The 19,973-nt window shown below is 39.3% G+C and overlaps 1 protein-coding gene across 1 annotated transcript in view; it reads right to left on the reverse strand.

Annotated features, from left to right (window-relative positions):
- MRPL3 (mitochondrial ribosomal protein L3) overlaps window positions 1-14,786 on the reverse strand; it is a 31,158-nt gene extending 16,372 nt beyond the window's left edge. Inside the window, exons 1-6 of the mRNA XM_074840039.1 lie at window positions 14,648-14,786; window positions 12,531-12,709; window positions 11,420-11,511; window positions 10,521-10,619; window positions 6,609-6,708; window positions 4,631-4,691 (exon numbers count right to left, since the gene is read on the reverse strand). Of these exons, the coding sequence (XP_074696140.1) occupies window positions 4,631-4,691; window positions 6,609-6,708; window positions 10,521-10,619; window positions 11,420-11,511; window positions 12,531-12,709; window positions 14,648-14,733 (617 nt within the window). The 5' untranslated portion in view covers window positions 14,734-14,786. The remainder of the gene's footprint in view (window positions 1-4,630; window positions 4,692-6,608; window positions 6,709-10,520; window positions 10,620-11,419; window positions 11,512-12,530; window positions 12,710-14,647) is intronic.
- Between the last annotated feature and the right edge of the window lie 5,187 nt (window positions 14,787-19,973).

Genomic DNA, 19,973 nt, shown 5'->3' on the forward strand with positions numbered 1-19,973 from the left:
AGAAGAAACTCAAATATGTGTAAGATGTAGAACTCCAGAATCCCTTAACAGGCATAGTACTTACAACTTCAGATATTTTAAAAAAACATTAAGATTTGTAAAAGTGGGATCTTAATCTAGAACCATATATTAATTAAATAGAATTAATATCTAGATTCCACTCTGAAAGAATCAAGTTGTGTGCCAAATCTGAGATATGACAAGAACCTACACTGAAGTAGAACGTTTGTCATCCTACTTACACTAAGACATCTTCTACCTGTTGTCTTGGCTTGAATCAAGGACTATATATTTCTGTTCCAACAGCAGTAACATTAAACACCGTATCTGAACAAAAACACATGCATGAGACCTATCTTTATTAGACTTGATAAGTATAATGTCACTGTTCTTCAATACATGGAATTTAGTCACTTACTTAGCCTCACCCAAGCATGATCACCTGAGTCCCAGAAAGGAATCACAGGCAGCAATGATGATATGCAAAACTAAGACAAACAAATGTTAAATGGAAGAAAAATAATCTTTCTGTAGGATTAAAAATAGAATTTAATTACACACTAGTTTCACCTGCAGGAAAGTGGCTGTTCAGGTCAACCACCTAATTTTGTACAAAACCTCATTTTCCAGGTTTGATACAAGTAAAATGCCAGTACCTAATGAGCCGACTTTCATTTAGGAAGCTACTGAAATAAAGCACTCTAATTAAGCAACAATTTAGTTTGCTGCTAACTCTTCAAACGAATTTAAAAAGACAATTATTTAGATGATGTAGAAGAGGATTCCAACTACTTAGCCAAATAATTTCAGACAATTGTAGAGCATACTTTCAGGCTCAGATTACACTATTAACGTAGCAAAGCTTAAATAAACCATAAACACACCAGAAACACCACTTAATTCTGGCATATTTCAAACAAAACTACTGTTGGCTTTTTCTCTGGAGTGACAAAATTTCTGATGTTGCAAAGCTTTCCTGAAATGTTGATGAAACAAGTTGTGAAATGGCAGATAAAGGAGGTATAACACACCTCCATCTCCGTGCAGCACTGGGCTACCACTGTAAGGCATGGTTGCACCTCTCTCCACTCCCATCTTTTGGTCATCTTTGTACTAGTGCAGAAGCTCACTCAGCTGATCAGCAAGCTGGGGCATGCAACTGATCCAGCTGAAAACTAACCCGGTGAAGAACACAGATACCTCACACTGATCTTTTCCTTCACGCAACTCAGGAAGCCAGTACCAGCGACAGAAAGTCGATGGCAACTCTGTGGGAGCAAGCACCACATCCCCTTTGGGCAGCAGCCTCTACTCCGCCGGCTTAAAGAGGTCACAGAAGTGCAGCCTGAGAGAAGCATTTCTGGATGGTGCTATGTATTTTAGCCCAAAGCATATCAGGGCTAAGACAGACCATCAGGCCACAGGAATTCTGAAGTTTACTGCTGTCCCAGAAAGGGCACTAAGCCTTTACACGTTTTTGGAATATACCTTGGAAGCACTGAGGACGAGTCTTCTCATTAAAGACTGCTATAACACTTAAGGATTGAGCTTTTAAATTGCTGAAAATAAGTACCAAGGGAAAAATTCAGCACTAAAGATTGACAGCATGCAGACGCACTGCCTACTGTCAGTGCTCTAAAAGCTACTTGTACTGTGCTGAACAAATTATGAGACTTCAAAGAAAAACAAACTGCATACATCTTTAACTGAACCTTCTCCTTTCTGTGAGTGTTTTTCTTCACAGAGGTATAAATTAATCAAAACATTTCAAAAGACTTCGTCAAAAACATTTGTAAGGAAAGTTTAAAAGCAGACAGTTATAAAAAAACACCCTACACTGGTTAACCAAATCAAGATGCTAACCAAGACTTCTGAAACGTAGTGCAAGCGCTTTGTTCAAGTGACAAAAAGAAAAGCTTGCTCATTTTTAAGGAGCGTAGTTTTGATTTATGTCTTGGCAGTAGGAAGCATGCGAAAGGGTATCTTGCTCAAATGAATCATTAAGAGCTGGCAAAAAAATAAAATATCCTTTATATACCACTATATTATCTCCTCATTGAGGTGACATTAGTATTCTTTCTTTCCTTCTTAAAGGAGCAATTAGAATTAATCATGCTATTAACAACAGCAGTGATATTTTCATCTATATGATTTCAAATATTGCACACTTCAGTGTTTCCTCTAGTAAAACAAAGTTACTGACAACCGTAAAAATGTAAAGTAAAAGTACGTGTACATGTAAAAATATTTTTATAAACTTTACTAGCGGTGTTAGCAAGTTTTTATGAATTACTGTCTGTTAAGTCCATAATGGTTTGAATCAGGAAGATGGAAGCTGCGGATGGAAGAAGAGGAAGACAAACTGCGCTCCCTACTGTAACCCAGCATTATATCCTTATGTACCTTTTCAAAATGCCCCTATAGCTTAGGATCTTTCAAGTGCCTACATCACTTCTGAAAATGGGACTTTAGAGAGTAATGTATAAAGGCTCATTTCAGCCTGTGGACCAAACCTTGCCAAGTTCCCTCTTTGTTCAGTATGGATAAGCTGGCTCCTCTTGAGGGGGATCAGAACACAAGTCTAACATGAAGTACATTCTCATTTTTCCTTCACAGTGCAGCCCAAATGTTATAGCTTAATGCTGTAATCATTTCCAAGATAACTTTTTTTGCCCTTCACTGAAGCATTTCTTGGATATTTTCATGACACTGTGAAATCTGTACTTACAGGCACAGTAACTAGGAATGCTGGATACAGTATTCTGAAAAATAATGAAAAACCCCCACCCAAGTATGAGACTAGGCAACACTGGATGGTTTAATTAAAAGACCCAAAGAAAAACTGAAATGTAGTAAAATAATTTAATTCTTGCCCAAGAGTTAAGGGAATATGATAAATGCAACATTCCAGAAAAGTGGAAATTTAGAAGAAAGAAACATTAGAAGTAGAAGCCAGAATGCAAGTAGATAACAGAAAAAATGTTAAAAAACCCCTGGATATAGAAAGACTGTTAATATGATTCTCTAATCGTTCCAGAAAACCCATGATAAAAAAATATCTAATCTTTCTCTTTAGCTGAAGAATTTTTTCTTCAGCTGTATAGTAGGATTATGTAATGTGCTACCAAAATCAGCAGTACAAAAAAAAGCCAATTTCTGAAATGGGATCATACAAATACCTGGAGAAACCAGATTAGAAATACCGAATTAAAAGATAGGATGGATTTACTGAACATGACCAAGAACCCAGCCTATTTTTATCTTGCTAGTATTTTCAAATATATACAGCAAGACACAAATCAATATTGTGTGGCTGCTTACCAGTATCTTTTACACGGCCAAAAGAAACGTTTCCGAGTTCTTTAAATACTTCTATAAAAACAAAGCTTTTCTGCATTAACAAAGCACGACACTTAATCTACGTGGAATGACTGTATTCCTAACAACACTGTGCCTTCCTTTGCAAACAAGCTATTGTCTCTTACAGGCTGCTCACTGAATGCAATTTAGAAGCAGGATGAATAATGTACCAGATCTAAGTATTACATAAGGAAGTTTGACATAGAAAAAGACTAATTCCAGTTAACTCCTTGACCTCCTTTTCTCAATAGAATGCCCTCATAGGTGTAGTCAGGTGTAGCTGTATTAGAATCCGCTACTTGGTTGTACTGATATGGTCAATTTCCCCATATATACAAAGCCCTGTGAATAATATTAGACATTTGTTAAGTGTTACGCGTATGTGAGACAATTACAATGGGTGATACTTCAACAAGGCCAGCTGGGTATTATCTCCATTACCCAAAAAATAAAACATCAAATGGAAAACATTATCTTTGTATCACAACACAACAAAAATACACTGCACTGAAATATGGAGATAGGAGTTCTCTGTTCTCTTGGGCAGTGGAAATCATGGATGTAACAGAAGAGGCATGACTAGTCTTTGTTGCAATGCCAGTTTTTCTTCTGACACCCTCTACGACTTGAGCTCTAATTTGGCATACTCAGTGGTCTGAGAGGAAATCATACCTCCCACGTTAAAGTAAAAGATCATTACCATTGCTGGCAAAGAGATGAGCTGGAATATGAGAGAAAACAGAAAAAGAATTTGACAGCTCTGTTAACCTGCTAAACGTATTCACTATCTTTCTGCTTTTCTTTCATTCCACGTGATTTATCTTTCTTCACATCTCTTCACCGAATCAAAATTAAGCAGTCTTTCTGGGAATTGATGCCTTTCAGCATTTATCCCTCATTTCTATATACTCCAAACGCTGCATTATAGACCTCTTCACCTGTGCTAAGCTTGAGCCCCTTTCTCAAGTTGTTTGTCAAACCCTTCCATGCTAATCATGTATGTGTGACAGATTATACATGCAGAATCATAGCCCTAATAGTATTATTTGCTTACCTACCATGTTCAAAATCAAAAGTAAGCCTCAGCAAAAAAAGATAATTTGGTATTTTTGACCCAATGGCTGAGTGGACTTCTATTTCCTGTCACTATTCTTACAACTGTATTTCAATTTTTGTAAGCCATGAGTTCAAGCCAAAGTAGAAGGGGAAAAAAAATTCAACCAGTCTGTTTGAAAGATGAACCATACATGTTAAATCATTAGGAACCTACGTTTTTGCAGTAACATCCACAAATTGCCCTGGACGGAAGTGAGCAGCATACAAAGGAGTACCTTCAAAAGAAGAGGAGAGATCATGTTCAGCTAAGTGCTAAAATCCTCGAACCACTATCCAATCATTACCATCCAGGGTAGATTACAGTCACAGGAAATAAAACTGATTATATTCACATATTATTTGTTCTTCTTTATAAACCTCACTGACTAAAATAGATGCTTTTTAGTTACTACTTAAGCACATTCCTTAGTTCCTAGTCCAATTTCAGATGAGTAAGAAGGAAGGGTCAGGGGTTTACTCAGATACATTGCACTTCAGACACTGAAAAAGACAAAGCCCAAAACGCTTAATTAGTTAAGACTCAAAATAAAGAAACTTGGCAAGAAAACTGAACATGCTCCACTTGTAACTACTACCACTTTCCGAGGTGGAGGGTTTAAAAAAAAAAAAAAAACCAACAAAAAATCCCAACCAAAACACTTTCTATAAGAAATGGGGTTAAGAATAAAAAAAAAAAAAAAAAAGGTTTTGCAATGCTTCCTCTTTGTTAAGACAGTGTTTCCTAACTAAAGACTGCGGCCGAAGCACAGCTTCATCTACTGGGGAATTACCTATACACTAGCCTTTCGTAGTAGTGGTACTGCCAGTCAGTGACAACACTCACCTGACTGCAATTACATTCATTCCCCTAAGTGCTTGTAGTATCAATGTTTTAATTTTAATTAAAGATTTGTCTTCAGCAATTTTTTTCATCCAAGGGCAATATTCTTTTATTAGCAGCTTTAAAAAGCAGAATTGATAACTCAGTTCATTATAAATGAACTTTCATCTGAAGATCCATGACTGCATCTTTAACAGTTTCCAGCCTGTTTTAAGTCAATTAAAAAAAATGAAATTTTAATCACTTCATGTCCACATCCATTTTCATGCTGTTTTCAAATCTGTATGAACGCAAACTGAAATGGTGTAAACCTTTCCTAAGTCTCAAGCATAAAAATCCTCATATTATTTCATGTTATATTTATATGATCCATACACACCTGGGATAAGATGCCCATCAACTGACAGAAAATCATGTACATGAAAGATGTTATGTACAAAATATACACACTGCAAAATCAGTTTATTGAAAAGTCGCAATTCTGCTTTATCTCAAGCTTTTGCTTCCATTTATCAGTCCAGACTTCCTCTTCATGTCAGATTTGATTTTTATCAGTTACTGCACTGTCTTAAAAAGGTCTTGCAAAAACCTCTCTAATGGCAAATAAAGATGTAATGCATTAGAATTTCCTACCCTACATAATTCTTGGGAAAATACCTGTAACTCTCAAAAAGCACAGAATGAAAGCAACAAAATACACTAGCTAATAAAACCTTAAAAACATAAAAATTTTCATTAAATCTCCAAACTCCTCACTAAAAATCAGTATGAGAACTTTGTTATAACATGTCTTAGTGTGTCTTTACTTTGCAAGCTGCCAGAAATGATGCCATATATGACAGCCATCAGTCCTCCTTCTGAATGCAGCAAGAAGAAACAAACCTCAAACTGCTATTTTAGGCTCCTAAGAAACATTACCACAAAATTCTCAGTGCCCCTCTCATAAGGATAATCAGAGAACTTTCTGTAAATGCATTCATAATTATTCCCAGCAAGTGAGTCAAAGTTACAGACATTTATTTCTTAAGTCAATGTTCATATTAGCTGGTTTGGATTAGACTTATTTTTTAATCAACAGAAACATAATATCCAGGAAAAAGGAAAAATCCTACCTCTTAACCCTAGAAAGTAAAGCCCATTTTCTAGTTTCCCCTAAGAAAAAAGTAAGTTTGTGCTCAATGACAAAGAAATAAGAAACCAGAAATTTCCACACAAAACATAAATTAAATGCACATCATAACTTGGTTTAAGCCTACAGGTGGCAGGTATTAAATGATTATGCACATAATATTCAGTCCCTCAAAAATATTACCTGGTTTAATTATGGCATCATCTGTTACATTAAATGATGTAATTTTCTGCTTCCGTGGTACTCCAGCTTCTTTAAAAATTTCCATTGCAGACTCTGATCTCTGTAACAAAGAGCAGCCATAAAAAAAGAAGTGATCTTAAAATATCCAAGGATCAGTCTAGCACAGAAAGAGACTGCGGACTGTCAGCACCACTCTGAGAAACAGATATATCATACTACACTTTTAACTTGAGACTACCATTTTAACTCTATATAAAATTAATTTAAAACTCCTGTGTCTGCATTTTATTTTCTGTCAACTAGTTACCCCATAGCTACATCATATAAACAAGAGATATATGAAGATTTCTAAGATCAGAAAAGGGAAACCAATCATTGAGAACGTATATAAAATATATTATTGCTTTTTCATGTCTTTCAGAATTTTGTAGTAATTTAAAAGCATTTTCTCTTTTTCAAAGCTTCTAATGACTTAGTTCCACATCACTGTAAATATAATTTATTTGATTTAACTAACAAAAACCATAGAAATAAAGCCTGCTTTTGCAGAAGCTTCTAGAAATGCTTAACTTCCCACAGAACAGAATCTAGAGTCTCTGGACAAAAAACAAAAATAAAAAACAGGTTTATGATTCATGTATTTTTGAGATATACCAAGTGCACTCAGTGTCAAACCACTGCTGACTTACTCTTCTTTTTAGAAGAATCTGACAAAGTACTTAAAATTGTTCTCAGCTGTTTTAAACCAGACAGCTCACAGAGCAGCTGACCACTGAGATGGTACTAACCAATGAAAACAGCGATGCAGGAAAAATGCGGCCATAGGAAAAAAGCAATGCAGCTGGTTTTTCTTCAAATGAATTCTCCTAGAAAGCAATTTAAGCATCTGACAATACTGTCACATGTGGATAGTCACATCTCTGAGGTTCACTTCTCAGAAGTTCTGTGTTCTCACTCAAAAATAATTTTGTGTATTTTAAGACAATCTAATGTAACTTTAAAATTGTTACTTAGCTTATTTTGAAAAATCTGCATATTGCCTTGCCTTTTGTTTTTAAAAATCTGTTAAAAAGCATTAGGAGAATGCTTTTCAGGTAGTTTTGTGAAGAACAAGGGAGCAAGATCATGAGAATCTCTGACTTAAGACACAAATCAGAAATTTTAATGTTATGAATCTGTCCTTATTTGAGGAGAAAGTGTGGATACAAAGTCTTTGAGAAATAAGAGGGTTTTCCGAGTGATTTGGTAACTTGCATTCATAGTACAAAACACAAATAAATACAAAATCTCCCATAAGACCACAAAAATTTGAGGCATCAATGGAGGACAACTGTATTAAACTGTAGTACCATATGTAAGAACCAAAAGTAAAGAAATCCCCTTCCTATTAAACGCCTGCATATCAATCCTTTATTTCCACTGTTATGTAAAACCACCACCTTAGATGACAGCAAGGGGAGCTCTGAGCTCAGCATGGGTGCCTGGAAAGAGCTATCAGAGCTGAAGAAAGGCACAGTGAAGTCAAGGGGTAAAAATCGCTTACATCTCGAGAGTCCTGCTATAGTCTTGCACTGCTCTACTTCAACAACAAATCTTTAGTCAAGTCAGAACAATGTATTTCTACAAACAAAACACCGCAGTCTTTACAAAACCTTCCTAAAAGGAACACTGATGAGAGAACATTGAGTGAATTCTCAGACATTCTTATTTTTAAGACCAACAGTATCTTCCAGTACTATAGGAAAATGATCAATATGTCCTCACTTAAGCATATAAAATATTTTTGACAAAAAAAATGTTAGAACAATGACAGAATTGTACTTTTAAGAATAATTTTGCATTAAAAAAATAATGAAAAATCTGTTCATTTGTAACAGACTGACATACAGGCTAAAAAGGAAAAAAACAAAATCTTGCTAAAAATGCAATACCCCTTATCATTTTTTAAGCAGTTTGACACCCAAAAGAAATACATGAAACTCTTTGTTAGTAAAATTATTGAGGGAATCATTAGATTGAATTCATTAAAAATCAGTAGCTGTGAGGAATCTGAGGAAGACAGATGTTCCTATGAGGAATTAACAGAAGATAAACTGCTTATGCTAATACAATACAGTATCATTCAGCTTTCTTTTAATTCTCACTTCCAGATACTTCAGAGAGAAAAGAAACACATAAAAAGACTGATAAACATAGAAAAGCAATGATTCAAGCCTGCAACTAAACCACAGAAAGACATTCTTTGTTAGTACCTTAACAAGTAAAATTGTTCAGAATCAGTATGCCAAGTCCTTTCTCAGAAATGATCTAGTTTATACAATGATGATGATAACAACAATAACAGTAATATAGAGCTCAGTCTCAAGCCAGGTCCTCACCACAGATCGACCTTGGGATATTTAATTAATTTCTTTATTAAAATGAGTCTAAGTTCCAGCAAATTAATAGGAGCTAACTTGAAAAAAGTTCTGTCCAAAAGGGTATTTAACATAACTCAAACTACTAAAAAATCCTTGAGTTGACTTTTTAGGTAGTTCGGCTTTGAAGAAATTTTCACAAGAGCGGTTTAAATAGAATTTTTTCTACATAACTCCTTGCTTCCTGCCCATTTTTGCTCTGATAACATATTGAATCACTGACAACATCACCTTCATGAAAGATCAACTGTAAGAAGTCTAACGTGCATAATACAACTTGAAAATTATTATTCACATTCTTGTAAGTCTTAAACCAAGGTAACAGGAAAGAAAAACCACAGCTGTAATTTCTCCAGGAAAAATGTCACACTTGGAAGGTGTGGACTAAAGTGACAGGATAGACACCGGGGAAGTATAAGGAATGGCATAAGTCCACTGAATAAAAGAAAGATACCTTAAAATGTATATAAGCCTGTTCAAAATCAGTAGAATATACTATAAAATCCAACAGATGTAGCAAATGAAAAAAAACTCCTTTTTCTCTCACCTCCACTAAAGCAAAAACAAGTACACAGACTAATTTTGAGGCTCTGGGACAACCTTCTGTTTGAAAAAGGCAAATACATGACCTCAAAAAGCCACAATCACCAGATAATCTGCTTAGTAATCACGAGTCCTACTTTTTTTTACTTGCCTAAATCAAACAAATGAGTGTCAGGATACTGCAAGAAGTGAAAAGTGACATTTTATAGAAATAACGGATCATAGAAATGGCAGTCCTTTAAGGGAAAGCTTTGTTCCTGCCTTGATCTATAATTCAATTTTCCTCCTCAGGAATGACAGCTCTGCTAGACAACCTTAGCCATTGAAGATGTCTGGGAATTCCACATCAGACAACTGGGGTGTCTAAACAAGTGAGTGGTTTTGATATTGCTGTTGATGAGCTATAATCACAAAGCAATCTTCCTGAAAATGTAAGTCTTAAACCTACCCATCAGTAAAACTATATGAAATTAAACAATCTCAGCAGACCTGTGGAAAAATTATAGCGGAAGGGTAAGCTAGAGAACAAAGTTTTCTAAAGAACTGATGAAGCTGGGTAAGTTTATAACAGGCCATTAAAGCATGTATCTTGCAGTCCTTGTCTCATATTGCATCTCCACAGGCATGGCACATACACTTTTCTACACTGCTAATGGCCCTTCTGACCCTTTCATCAGCATGGGACATTGCACCTCAAAGCAGCTTCCTAAACCCACAGCTTTCCTTGAGAATCAAGAGGCAAAACTGTCAAAAATTTTTCTTTCTATTCTCTTAACCAAGAATCAACACTAACATTAATGAAATAAGCAAGGGTGAATGCGACAAAAGATCAGTTCCAAACCATGCATGTCTGCCAATCAATCTTTTAAAGAAGTCTACCTATGCTACTTTTGTACTGTAATCACAACAGAAACAACTATTCTAAGAAAAACACCCAAAGTGGTTCACTTACAGAAAAAGGAGATGCATTTTTGCCTCCAACAACTAGCTGAGATGTTCTTCCACCTGACTCTTCCTTTGAAATGTATCTTAAAACATGGCAATCTTGCACCTTAAGAAAAGAAAAATAGTGTTTATTTGAGTATAAGCAGATGTGTACACTTTGAGACCATAGTAAGAGATTATCAAAACAAGAGAAAAAGTCAGTCTGTTTTCATTTGTATCTATATAACAGGAGATACAGCCTATAAGTAGGGGAGTGTGTTACCTTTTTACCATACATATTCTTTTTCCAATCAATTAAATAAAGGCTTATCTTAGAAAAAAATATCAGTAGAATGCAAACTATATTTTCATAGTCATCTTTTGCCTACAAGATCTGCAAAACCCCTACTGTATGCAGCAGCAAAGCCCCTATTTTAGACTCCCGCTCCTTTTCCCTGTAAACCTGATGTCCCTCACAGCACTGGTTCATCATAAGGGAGCAACAGGTCATCACACAGCTTCATCACAGTAGTAGCTACCAGATTATATGAAGAAGCAGCTTCAGGGCTACAAAGGCTCAGAAACCAAGGTGAAACTAATCCCAAAGTGCCTGCAGGTGGCAAAATAAAAAAAGTGAAGTGGGGTAGTTAACCTCAGCTTTATGTTGCCTCCCATCCTCCCTCACCTAGGTAATACTACGCATCGTTCTACAGCGCTTGAACAGCTAAGGCAGAAGACAGACTGCTCCTAGAAAGTCTGGGGTATAAACAGAATAGGCATGGTGTACTATACAGGGCTGAAAGAAATCTTTCCTTTCTTTAGGGACTTCCTACTCTGTACAAATGGTAAGTTTCACTTTTGTCTAAAACTTCTGGTTAATGATCTGAATACAGTATAGGAGATGAAATTCATTATGATTTATTTCACCTTAAGTAGTGTGACAGCATGTTTTTTTCCTGACTTGGTCCATATTGGCATCATTCCCAGCTTTACTGCAACAACACCAACTCGGATGGAATCTGCAGATCAAAACAGAACATGGATGCAACTCTACATTTAATATACCTGCGAAGCCTCATTAACTCTGATACTTCCTAAGGAGTTGAAGAAGGAGAGAGAAAACATCACTGACTCCCTGCAGGTAGGCTGGGAATAACCTGTTCATTGTTTTTAATCCCACCAGCAGTAAAGTTCTATCTATTCCAGTTGTGTTTGATAGAACATGCAAACTAGTTTCCCACTAAGGTTAGAACAACCAAAGCTTCAGAGTCATTTTCTTTAGAAAATACAACACCCATGTAAAATTTTAGAGCCAAACTAACTACTGAAAAATTTACTGTAGGAGGTTCCTTTCATCCCGACCTTTGCATATTTTTGTCACTATAACTGTACAGCAAAGGCAACCTGTCAAGTCTGGCTTCTGACAGTCTGCGGCATGAAAAACAGAAGACTTAAGATGAAGAATAAATACTCTGAAGTTTGAAAAGTGTTCTTAGTTCTAGTTTCCACTGTCATACCTGAGAATCTTCTCATGGATTTGCAGACTGTCAGGCTGTTATTTGCTGTCAAATATTGTGACCCTTTTGAAAGCTCAGAAACTTTATATTGTGCTCTACTTCGTAAGACTTTGGAATCACTGAATAGAAGTAGGATGTGTTATATATTACACTTTTTCTTCAGAGTCCACCAATATTTACAAGAACATTTTCAAGTTCATATACTTTATATCCTAGGGAGTCTTTTTTATGAATTCTTAGTTTATTATCTTGTCACTGTGCAGCAGTGGGACTGGCAAAGTGCTGATTTGGACTAAAACCAACGTTCTTAGAAGGTTCTTAACACCCTGTAATATTTTAAATGCTTTTTAGAGAACTGATATATTACATTTACTTATTTACTAGGAGATGTATTGAATGATTGAGGTAAAAGCACAAAGGAGAATACTTTACAAGACACAATCCTGATGTTATTGAATGTAACAACACAACAACAATAATTTCAGCATAAGTTTGGTATTTCAGAAGAGATGCTTTCTCACCTGGTTTCCACTCATTCAGTGGCCACGGCTCATCTTTCAGAGGGTACAGCTTGCTGGCTGTCTGAGCTTTGTATTCCTCCGCAGTTAGCTTCTTGAGGAACTGGACATTCTCTTCAGAAAGATGCTCATGCCACCATGTTGCACTGTTAACGTGCCTGACTACAAAGCCCAGCTGTCCCCTTTCCAGTGGTGGGAAAAAGTTTTAAGTGTCTTATCAGTTCAGTGTCTCATAACAAGTATGTTTGTAATGTAATACATACTACATATCATTATATAATATGGTATACAGTCATAAAGACCAAAATTATACTAGCAAGCTGTTCAACCACCATCTCTCCAACTGGTCACCCTTGACCAACAATACCTAAGTACTTGTCATGCTCTCATCTAACTTTTAAAGTATTCTAAAATACACCAAAGGGGAGTAAGCAACAACTCAACCAACCACTCCTTCTATGATAAAAAAAACTAGATCCGTGAACAAAGACATAGCAGTGGGTGGTGTTTACTTTAACTTTAGAAAGGCTTTCAACACTGTCTCCTGTGGCATCCATCTATCCAAACTGGGATGTTATGGCACAGATGGGTGGGCTATCAGGTGGGCAAAAACCTGGGTGGATCATCAGGCTGAAAGAGTTGTTAATGGTTTGCACTCTACCAGAATGCCAACTACAAGTAGAGTTCCTCAAGACTCTATTCAGGAACCTGTCCTGTTTAATATCTTTATCAGTGGCCTGTGAGAGGGGACGAGTGCACCCTTCTGCACTTTGCAAATAAACTGAACTGAGGGAGCAGCTGATAATGCTCAAGGGTGTCCCTCTGCCAGTCTGAAGGACAAGCCAACAAGGAACCCAACAAAATTCATAAAGGAGAAATGAAAAGTCCCACACCTGGGATGGAGTAACCTGTTGCAAAGGGTACAGGCCATGACTTCAGCAGGGCTGCTCCCCAGTTACGCAAAGGGCCTGGGATTCCTGGGGGGCAAAAAGGTAAAAAAAGGAGCGAGCAGGCTCCTGGCTGCAATGAAGACTAACAGCAGCCTGGGCTGTATCTACAGAAGCATGGTCTGGAGATCAAGGGAAGCAATTATCATCCTTTCTTCAGCATTCCAAGTAGACCACATCTGCAATACTAAATCCACTTTTGGGTCCCCAGTACAACAAGGATGTTTGTAAACAAGTGAGTCCAGCAGTGATACACAAAAATACAGGGGCTGGAGCACCTGCCCTACAAGGATTGAGGTAAATGGGCTTGTTTAATTTGGAGAAGAGGAGGCTTAGGGGGGACCTGAAAGCAGCTTTCCAATACCTATAAGAAGGTTACTGTTAAGACACAGCCAGGTTACATTTACCAAGGTGCATGCCAGGAGAATGAGAAAATTGGTATAAACCGAGAATAGGGGCTCTGATTTGACATAAGGAAAAAATGTTCAGCCTGAGGACAGTCAAACACTGCAACAGGGGCCCACAGAGACTGTGCTGCCTCTGTCCATGGAGGCTCTCAAGGCCCAAACAGACAAAGCCCTGAACAACCTGCTCTGACCTCAGAGCTGGCCACACTGCGAGCAGGTCAGGCTACAAAGCTTCTCAGCTTCCCTTCCAGTCCCAACAACTCCCTGATTTTACACTCACTGCTAAACAGCTCACTGTACTGCCATCATTTGTGTGGGCTAAAGCTTGAATGCTCCTCAATCCTCTGCAAGTGCAATGAAACAGAGTGTTTAACACCACAGCTAGCGAATGCCCGGCGCTGGTTGTCACAGTGGGCCAAGGTGACTCAAAACACAGCAGGTCAAGCTGCTCACTACGAGGCAAAGGTGCTTCGGTTGCAAATATTCATGTCCCACCCCAACGCCCAGGCAGGCTGGGCTATTACCAAGGCTTGAGGGCCCCAGCACTGAGCCGGGGCTCTACCGCCTTTGCACGTGCCAACTGCACCCTCTCGAAACGGCAGAGACCGAAAGGGAAGGGAAGGGAAGGGGAAGGGCCCGCCGAGGGGTCCGTCATGGCGGGGCTGGCACAGGCGCCGAGTCCCCTCTCTGCCCCCGCTCTTCCCGGCCCTGCCCGCCAGCCGCCCCTCCCTGCAGCAGCCCGCTCCCTTCCCCGCCCTTCCGCTACCTGCCGCCGGGAGCCCCCGCCGCTGCCCAGAGCGGCCTTCCCGGCGCCGCCGCCCGCAGCCGGCCCAGCAGCCCCCAGCCCGCCATGCCGCCACCCCGGCGGAGCCGCCGCCAGCTTCCGGCGCCGCCTGGTCCGACGCCGAAAACCTCCCGTGCTGCCGCGGAACGAAGGTTCCGCCCCGCGCTCCCCAAGGGGGGAAGGAGGCCGATTCAGAAGTTAACGTCAAAACTCCCGAACCAACCCAAAGACGTGGTCACGCCTCAGCGGCTCCCCACACCGGCCCAGGGGGACAGGTTACTCCCCCCCAGGCGAAGGCCCCTGCCCGCCGGGGTTTAACGGGGGCCCTGGCTGGTGGCCGGTTGGGCTTCGCTGTGCCCGGGGGCGGGTGCTGCACGAAGACCGATGGAGGTCAGGGCTGCAGCACCGGCGGCCGATGGAGCTTCTCTGACACGGGGGGAAGACCTCACCTATGGGGGTGACAGGAGAGGACGTGCAGAAATAGCCATGGGCACCCTTTCCCCCTACCCTGCCAGCACTGCCATCACTCCCGTGCCTCGGTTTCACCCGTGAAATCCAACAAATAAGTGTCAGTAAGGGAAGGTGTCAGCGGTGGGTGAAGTTTATCTCTGGCAAGCACCACTTAGGCACGCAGGGTTGCAAAGGACTGGTGTATGGATTCAGAACCTTCCTCTACCACGCAGGCCTCGAGTGGGTGCCTGGGGGGTTTGGGCAGGAGTGTCTCTGCTGTATCAAACCGCTGCGGAGTGCAGGGCTTAACTGCTTCGGGTGCTCCTTGCGAGTGAGTAGGCCATGTGAGGGTGGGAGGGCAACATTTAGGGGAAGTATGTTTAATACTGTAGCTGGTAAAGTTACTGGTAAAGTTAATGCAGGTGGGCCAGGCAGAGGATTTCTGGGAAGCCTGGTACGGGGCTGGTACCTCTGACTCGCTGGGTTCAGTGAGATCTGGCTTTCATCACTGTTCAGAATTAATTCACCCTTCTTTTCTGAGCAGGGCACCAGCCCAGCTGAGTGCACTAGGTAGGATAGTGAATGATTCCCTTTTGGTTTCAACAGAAATATCTTTAAAAAAGATACATGACTGTTCAGTGGGGTCAGCTGAAGTCTGTTGTTGCTTCTCCTCTTTACCCTGCCGCTCCATTTTCTTCCCTACTGTGGTATGTGTGTGTGGGTGATGCACTCGAGGCTTGTGGCCAGCTAACCAGATCCAAGAGAGGCTTTCTACACAGCAGTAGAAATGCCTAGCACTTTTTTGGAGAGAAGGAAGAGAAAGAAACTGTGCCTATTACAAAATAATCTTCCCTGCTAGTCTGCTGCCTTGGGTAGTCCTCAGAATTGCAGGAATGAGGAAATGGAAACACCACTTTTGAACTGGCAGCCTCCACAAGAGGGAATTCACCTAGGTTTCACCTGATCAGTTTGGATGATCTCCCCACCTATGCAATGAAATTGGAAAAACAGAAAAGAAGTGGGCTGAGTACAGCCAGTGAATGTTGCAAGCAAACATGCAGCTGGGCTGACCAGTGACATTCATACAGCTCTCTAATTGCTGAAATTGCCTCCAGTAAAGTGCAACTCCTCAGCCCAGCACGGCAGGTACAAGTGAGACCTATGAGTGAAGGAGGACAAATGGTGCTATAAACTGTATTTTCCTGTGGCAAAATGACACTTCCTGTAAATTTACATTCCCTGTAAATAAAGGGAGAAAACAACCCGAGAAGTGTAACCTTATCCTAGGAGTCCTCCAGCTCATCCTTCCCATTCAAAAAAATGTGAATGTAAATGTACCAATGCTTTTTGCCTGAAATGTCCATGCTACTTAGGAGTAAAGGGAGGTTGTCTAGTACCTCTTTCACTATGGAAAGGTTGCATATAGGTTTAGGTTTACATAGCAGGTGTGACTGCAAGACCCATAATCCCAAGTGAGAAAGATCAGTCTGAATAACCAGTTGGGTTCTTTCTGGGAGTAAGCTGTGTCCTGTTTGTGCAGCCAAGCTGAAGGAGGTAGCTCTGTTTAACTCGTCAGCAAAGATCTTACTGCAATACAGTAATGAGGGTCACTAAGCCACACACAATTCTATCACAGTACTTGGTGTGTAGGTAAACCCAAAGGATGCAGTTGAGTGCTGCAGAGCTGCAGGGCTCTGTCACGCAAATCTGCCCAGAACTGGAGCCTTCCACCTGTGTATTTGTTGGAATACCACCTCTGCAACCTGCAGCGAGCCTTGGCTTAGACCACTGTTCTCTGTCACAGGTCTCTAACAGATCAAACTGTAAACCTTTTAGCTGTCATCAGCTGTGTACCTTTGATATTTGGAGACTAAAAGAAAATACGTCTTTTAAAGCAATACTATTATTATAATTTCATTTTCATTTCCTACCTGTAGACTCATTCATCAAATGCTATAGAACACTATATTGCTTATCATGGTAAAAACTTAACACGCTTAGGTTTTACCTTAGGGTAATAAGCAATTAGCAGTGTGTTAGCACTTTTTTATTATTGTAGACTTAGTTTCTCCTACACAACTAAAAATACAACTCAGCTCATTATTGGCTCGAGAATTATGGATGATAATGTATTTTGGGATAATAAGGATCATGAATATCTTTGAGTATTCTGGGACTTTTGGGTTTTGAATCAGTAACAGGGAAGGCAGGCTTGTAGTTGGCAGAGAAGATATTTTAGATTATCAATTACCTCAAAAGGACAAGATAGAATTTATTTCAAAGGAGTTCTCAGAATTTAAAATGATCCATCAAAAGGCAGTAGAAGTTTAAATTTGCATTAAAAAATCTACAAGAGAAATTGATGGCAGTTCAGCCTAAAGGCAGAATGGCCTCACTAAAACCCTAAGTAGATAAAACAGGAGAAAAAAATGCCATTTCAGAGATATATTCGTATACTTAATAATATTACCCTGCACAAAGCCCATACTATCTTATTACACTGAGTAACTTGGAGCAATGAAATTAACATTCAAAGCCTCATTAGAAAGCCTTTACCAGATGGCTAGTTTTGTCTTCTGTGCATTCTCCTGCACCAGCTCACTGCACTAGTACATGTTTGCATTACGTGCTGGGATCTGTATAGATTGAAGGAGATTTCCAATTGATTTTTCAATATCATGGAGCTGTCTTTTCAAATAACTTGAGGCTGCTACAGAATTGCTGGTCTATATTACCACTGATAATGATTTGTTTTTAAGTAGACAACACTTATAATCTGGATTGTGTGAAGTAAATGTAAAGATCTGCAGTAATTGTGATTCTCTTGCACTTAGACACTTACATAGACCACCTACATACATGAAAATGACTGATGATTTATATTGCTCAGCATACAATAACCTGTTGATCTCTGTTGTGTGTGATGCTACATTATAGAAGCACCTTGTAACACCTCTGCTAATGAAGAGCTGTAACTACCCAATTCTATGTAACCATAAACCCTTCAAAAATCAGTTTACCCAGAGATTGTATGTGCCAGAAGAACAATTTATTTGATTCCCAGTTTTCCTTGCTGAAAGCTTTCTTTGACTTTCTTTCAGTCTGTCAAATAATAAAGAAAAGGCTTAACCCCTCCTCAGCTGTACAGTACATCCCTAAATCCATGCCCCAGGGTAAAGTAATACTCTACATAGTGAGAGCACCATCATGCCTCTGAGGATCTCAAATCACTTTTCAAATATTAAAGTTCCCCAGCACCATTGTGAGATATTTATGAATACATGGCAGTGACCTTCATTTTATAGATGAGGAATCTGAGGTGCAGAAAAGTTAAACAACTTGGTCAAGATTACAAAATGATACTGAAGGAGAAAGAACATGGAGTCATTGATTTTTCAGTCATGTGCTTTAACAGCTAGAAAATGCTCCTTCTGAGAATAGGGAAGGAAAGAAAAAAGGGGGGAAATATGAATAAGAATCTACAGATGTTGTAGATAAGAATTAAGATGCGTTGGCAGAATGGTGTATGAGATATAAGGGAAAATCACAGTAGTTTCCAGCTGAAATATATCCACAGAGGAAGAGATGTACAGCCTCCTGGGGTAAGCTCTCAAATGAACAGTCAGCCATTAAATGGAAATGTGGATTTGAGATCTATCCATCGGGACATCTTCAAACAATTTATACCTATGACCAAGTAATACTGGCTGCTGTTCAATATCCGATCAGCTGAAGAAATCTTTACTAGCAAGTGTGAATGAATGAGCTGCAGGATATAGATGAAGCAGAACTGAATGTGCTGGGGAGACAACCCCATGCATCTTGGCTATCCCACTGCCTTCATTTTATGGTACAAATTCATCAATCAAAGCTGATCCCATGGAAGTTGCTTGTAAAGGAGAATCAGGGAGCTAGAGTCCAACATTACCAGCAAACTCATTTAAAAATACATACTTCTAAAACAAAACCCCTTGCTCACAGGTGAGATTTTCCAAAATATTCAGCACTAGCCCAAAACAGCTTCTTCTGGAACTAGCAACAAGAATGTTTTCAATTCAGTAGAAGCACAACTTGTCCAAAGCCATGCCCTTTGGACAATCCCACACAAATTAGTTTTAGTAAAATGTTATTCTTAACTTCTAACAAGTCACATCTTTCACTATTGTCTTTTAGCAGATGAAAATGCCAAAATTCAAACACTAAGAATAACAATGATCTAATTTCTTCATTTCTATACATAAATATTGCAATGGAAAGATCAATCCACTGCCAACCTGTTCTTGTGTGTCCTCTTAAAAAAAAAGGTGGCTTGAATATTCTTTTGGTACAAAACCAGTTTTTCTATCACACACAAGTGATCTGTGTGTGCATGAAGTTACAAATCACTGGTTGTCACAAAATCAGGCCATGAAAAATTTCTTTTGGAAACATGTCATGCAAAGTTGGATATTGGGTGTGAGATTAAAAAACACAAATGAAACAAAATAAGAATTCCCAAACATAAGATATTATAAATTTGGGTAGCCAAGATACAACCCGTTCAAAAGCCAGGCAGATCGTTTAAGTAGACATATTTTAAGACATGCAATCCTGATGGGTCATGCCCTCCAAGCCAGATCTGTTTACAGCTATGGTCTGAACACTTCGTAACAGCTGGATGTGTCAGGCTTTTGAAAAACTGCTACTCAGGCCACAGACTGAGTGGGCATGTTCGGGTGCCCATGGTATAACCTGCCAACATTAGAAATGCCCATGCTTCAGGCCAGGTATCTCTTGAAACACTTTATTACCCTTTTCTTGGAATATGGAAGTTGAAAGCAGGCAGCCTTGTGGCAGAGAGAGAAATAAAGACAACAAC

This window comes from Strix aluco, chromosome 1, assembly GCF_031877795.1.
Source record: "Strix aluco isolate bStrAlu1 chromosome 1, bStrAlu1.hap1, whole genome shotgun sequence".
NCBI lineage: Eukaryota > Metazoa > Chordata > Aves > Strigiformes > Strigidae > Strix > Strix aluco.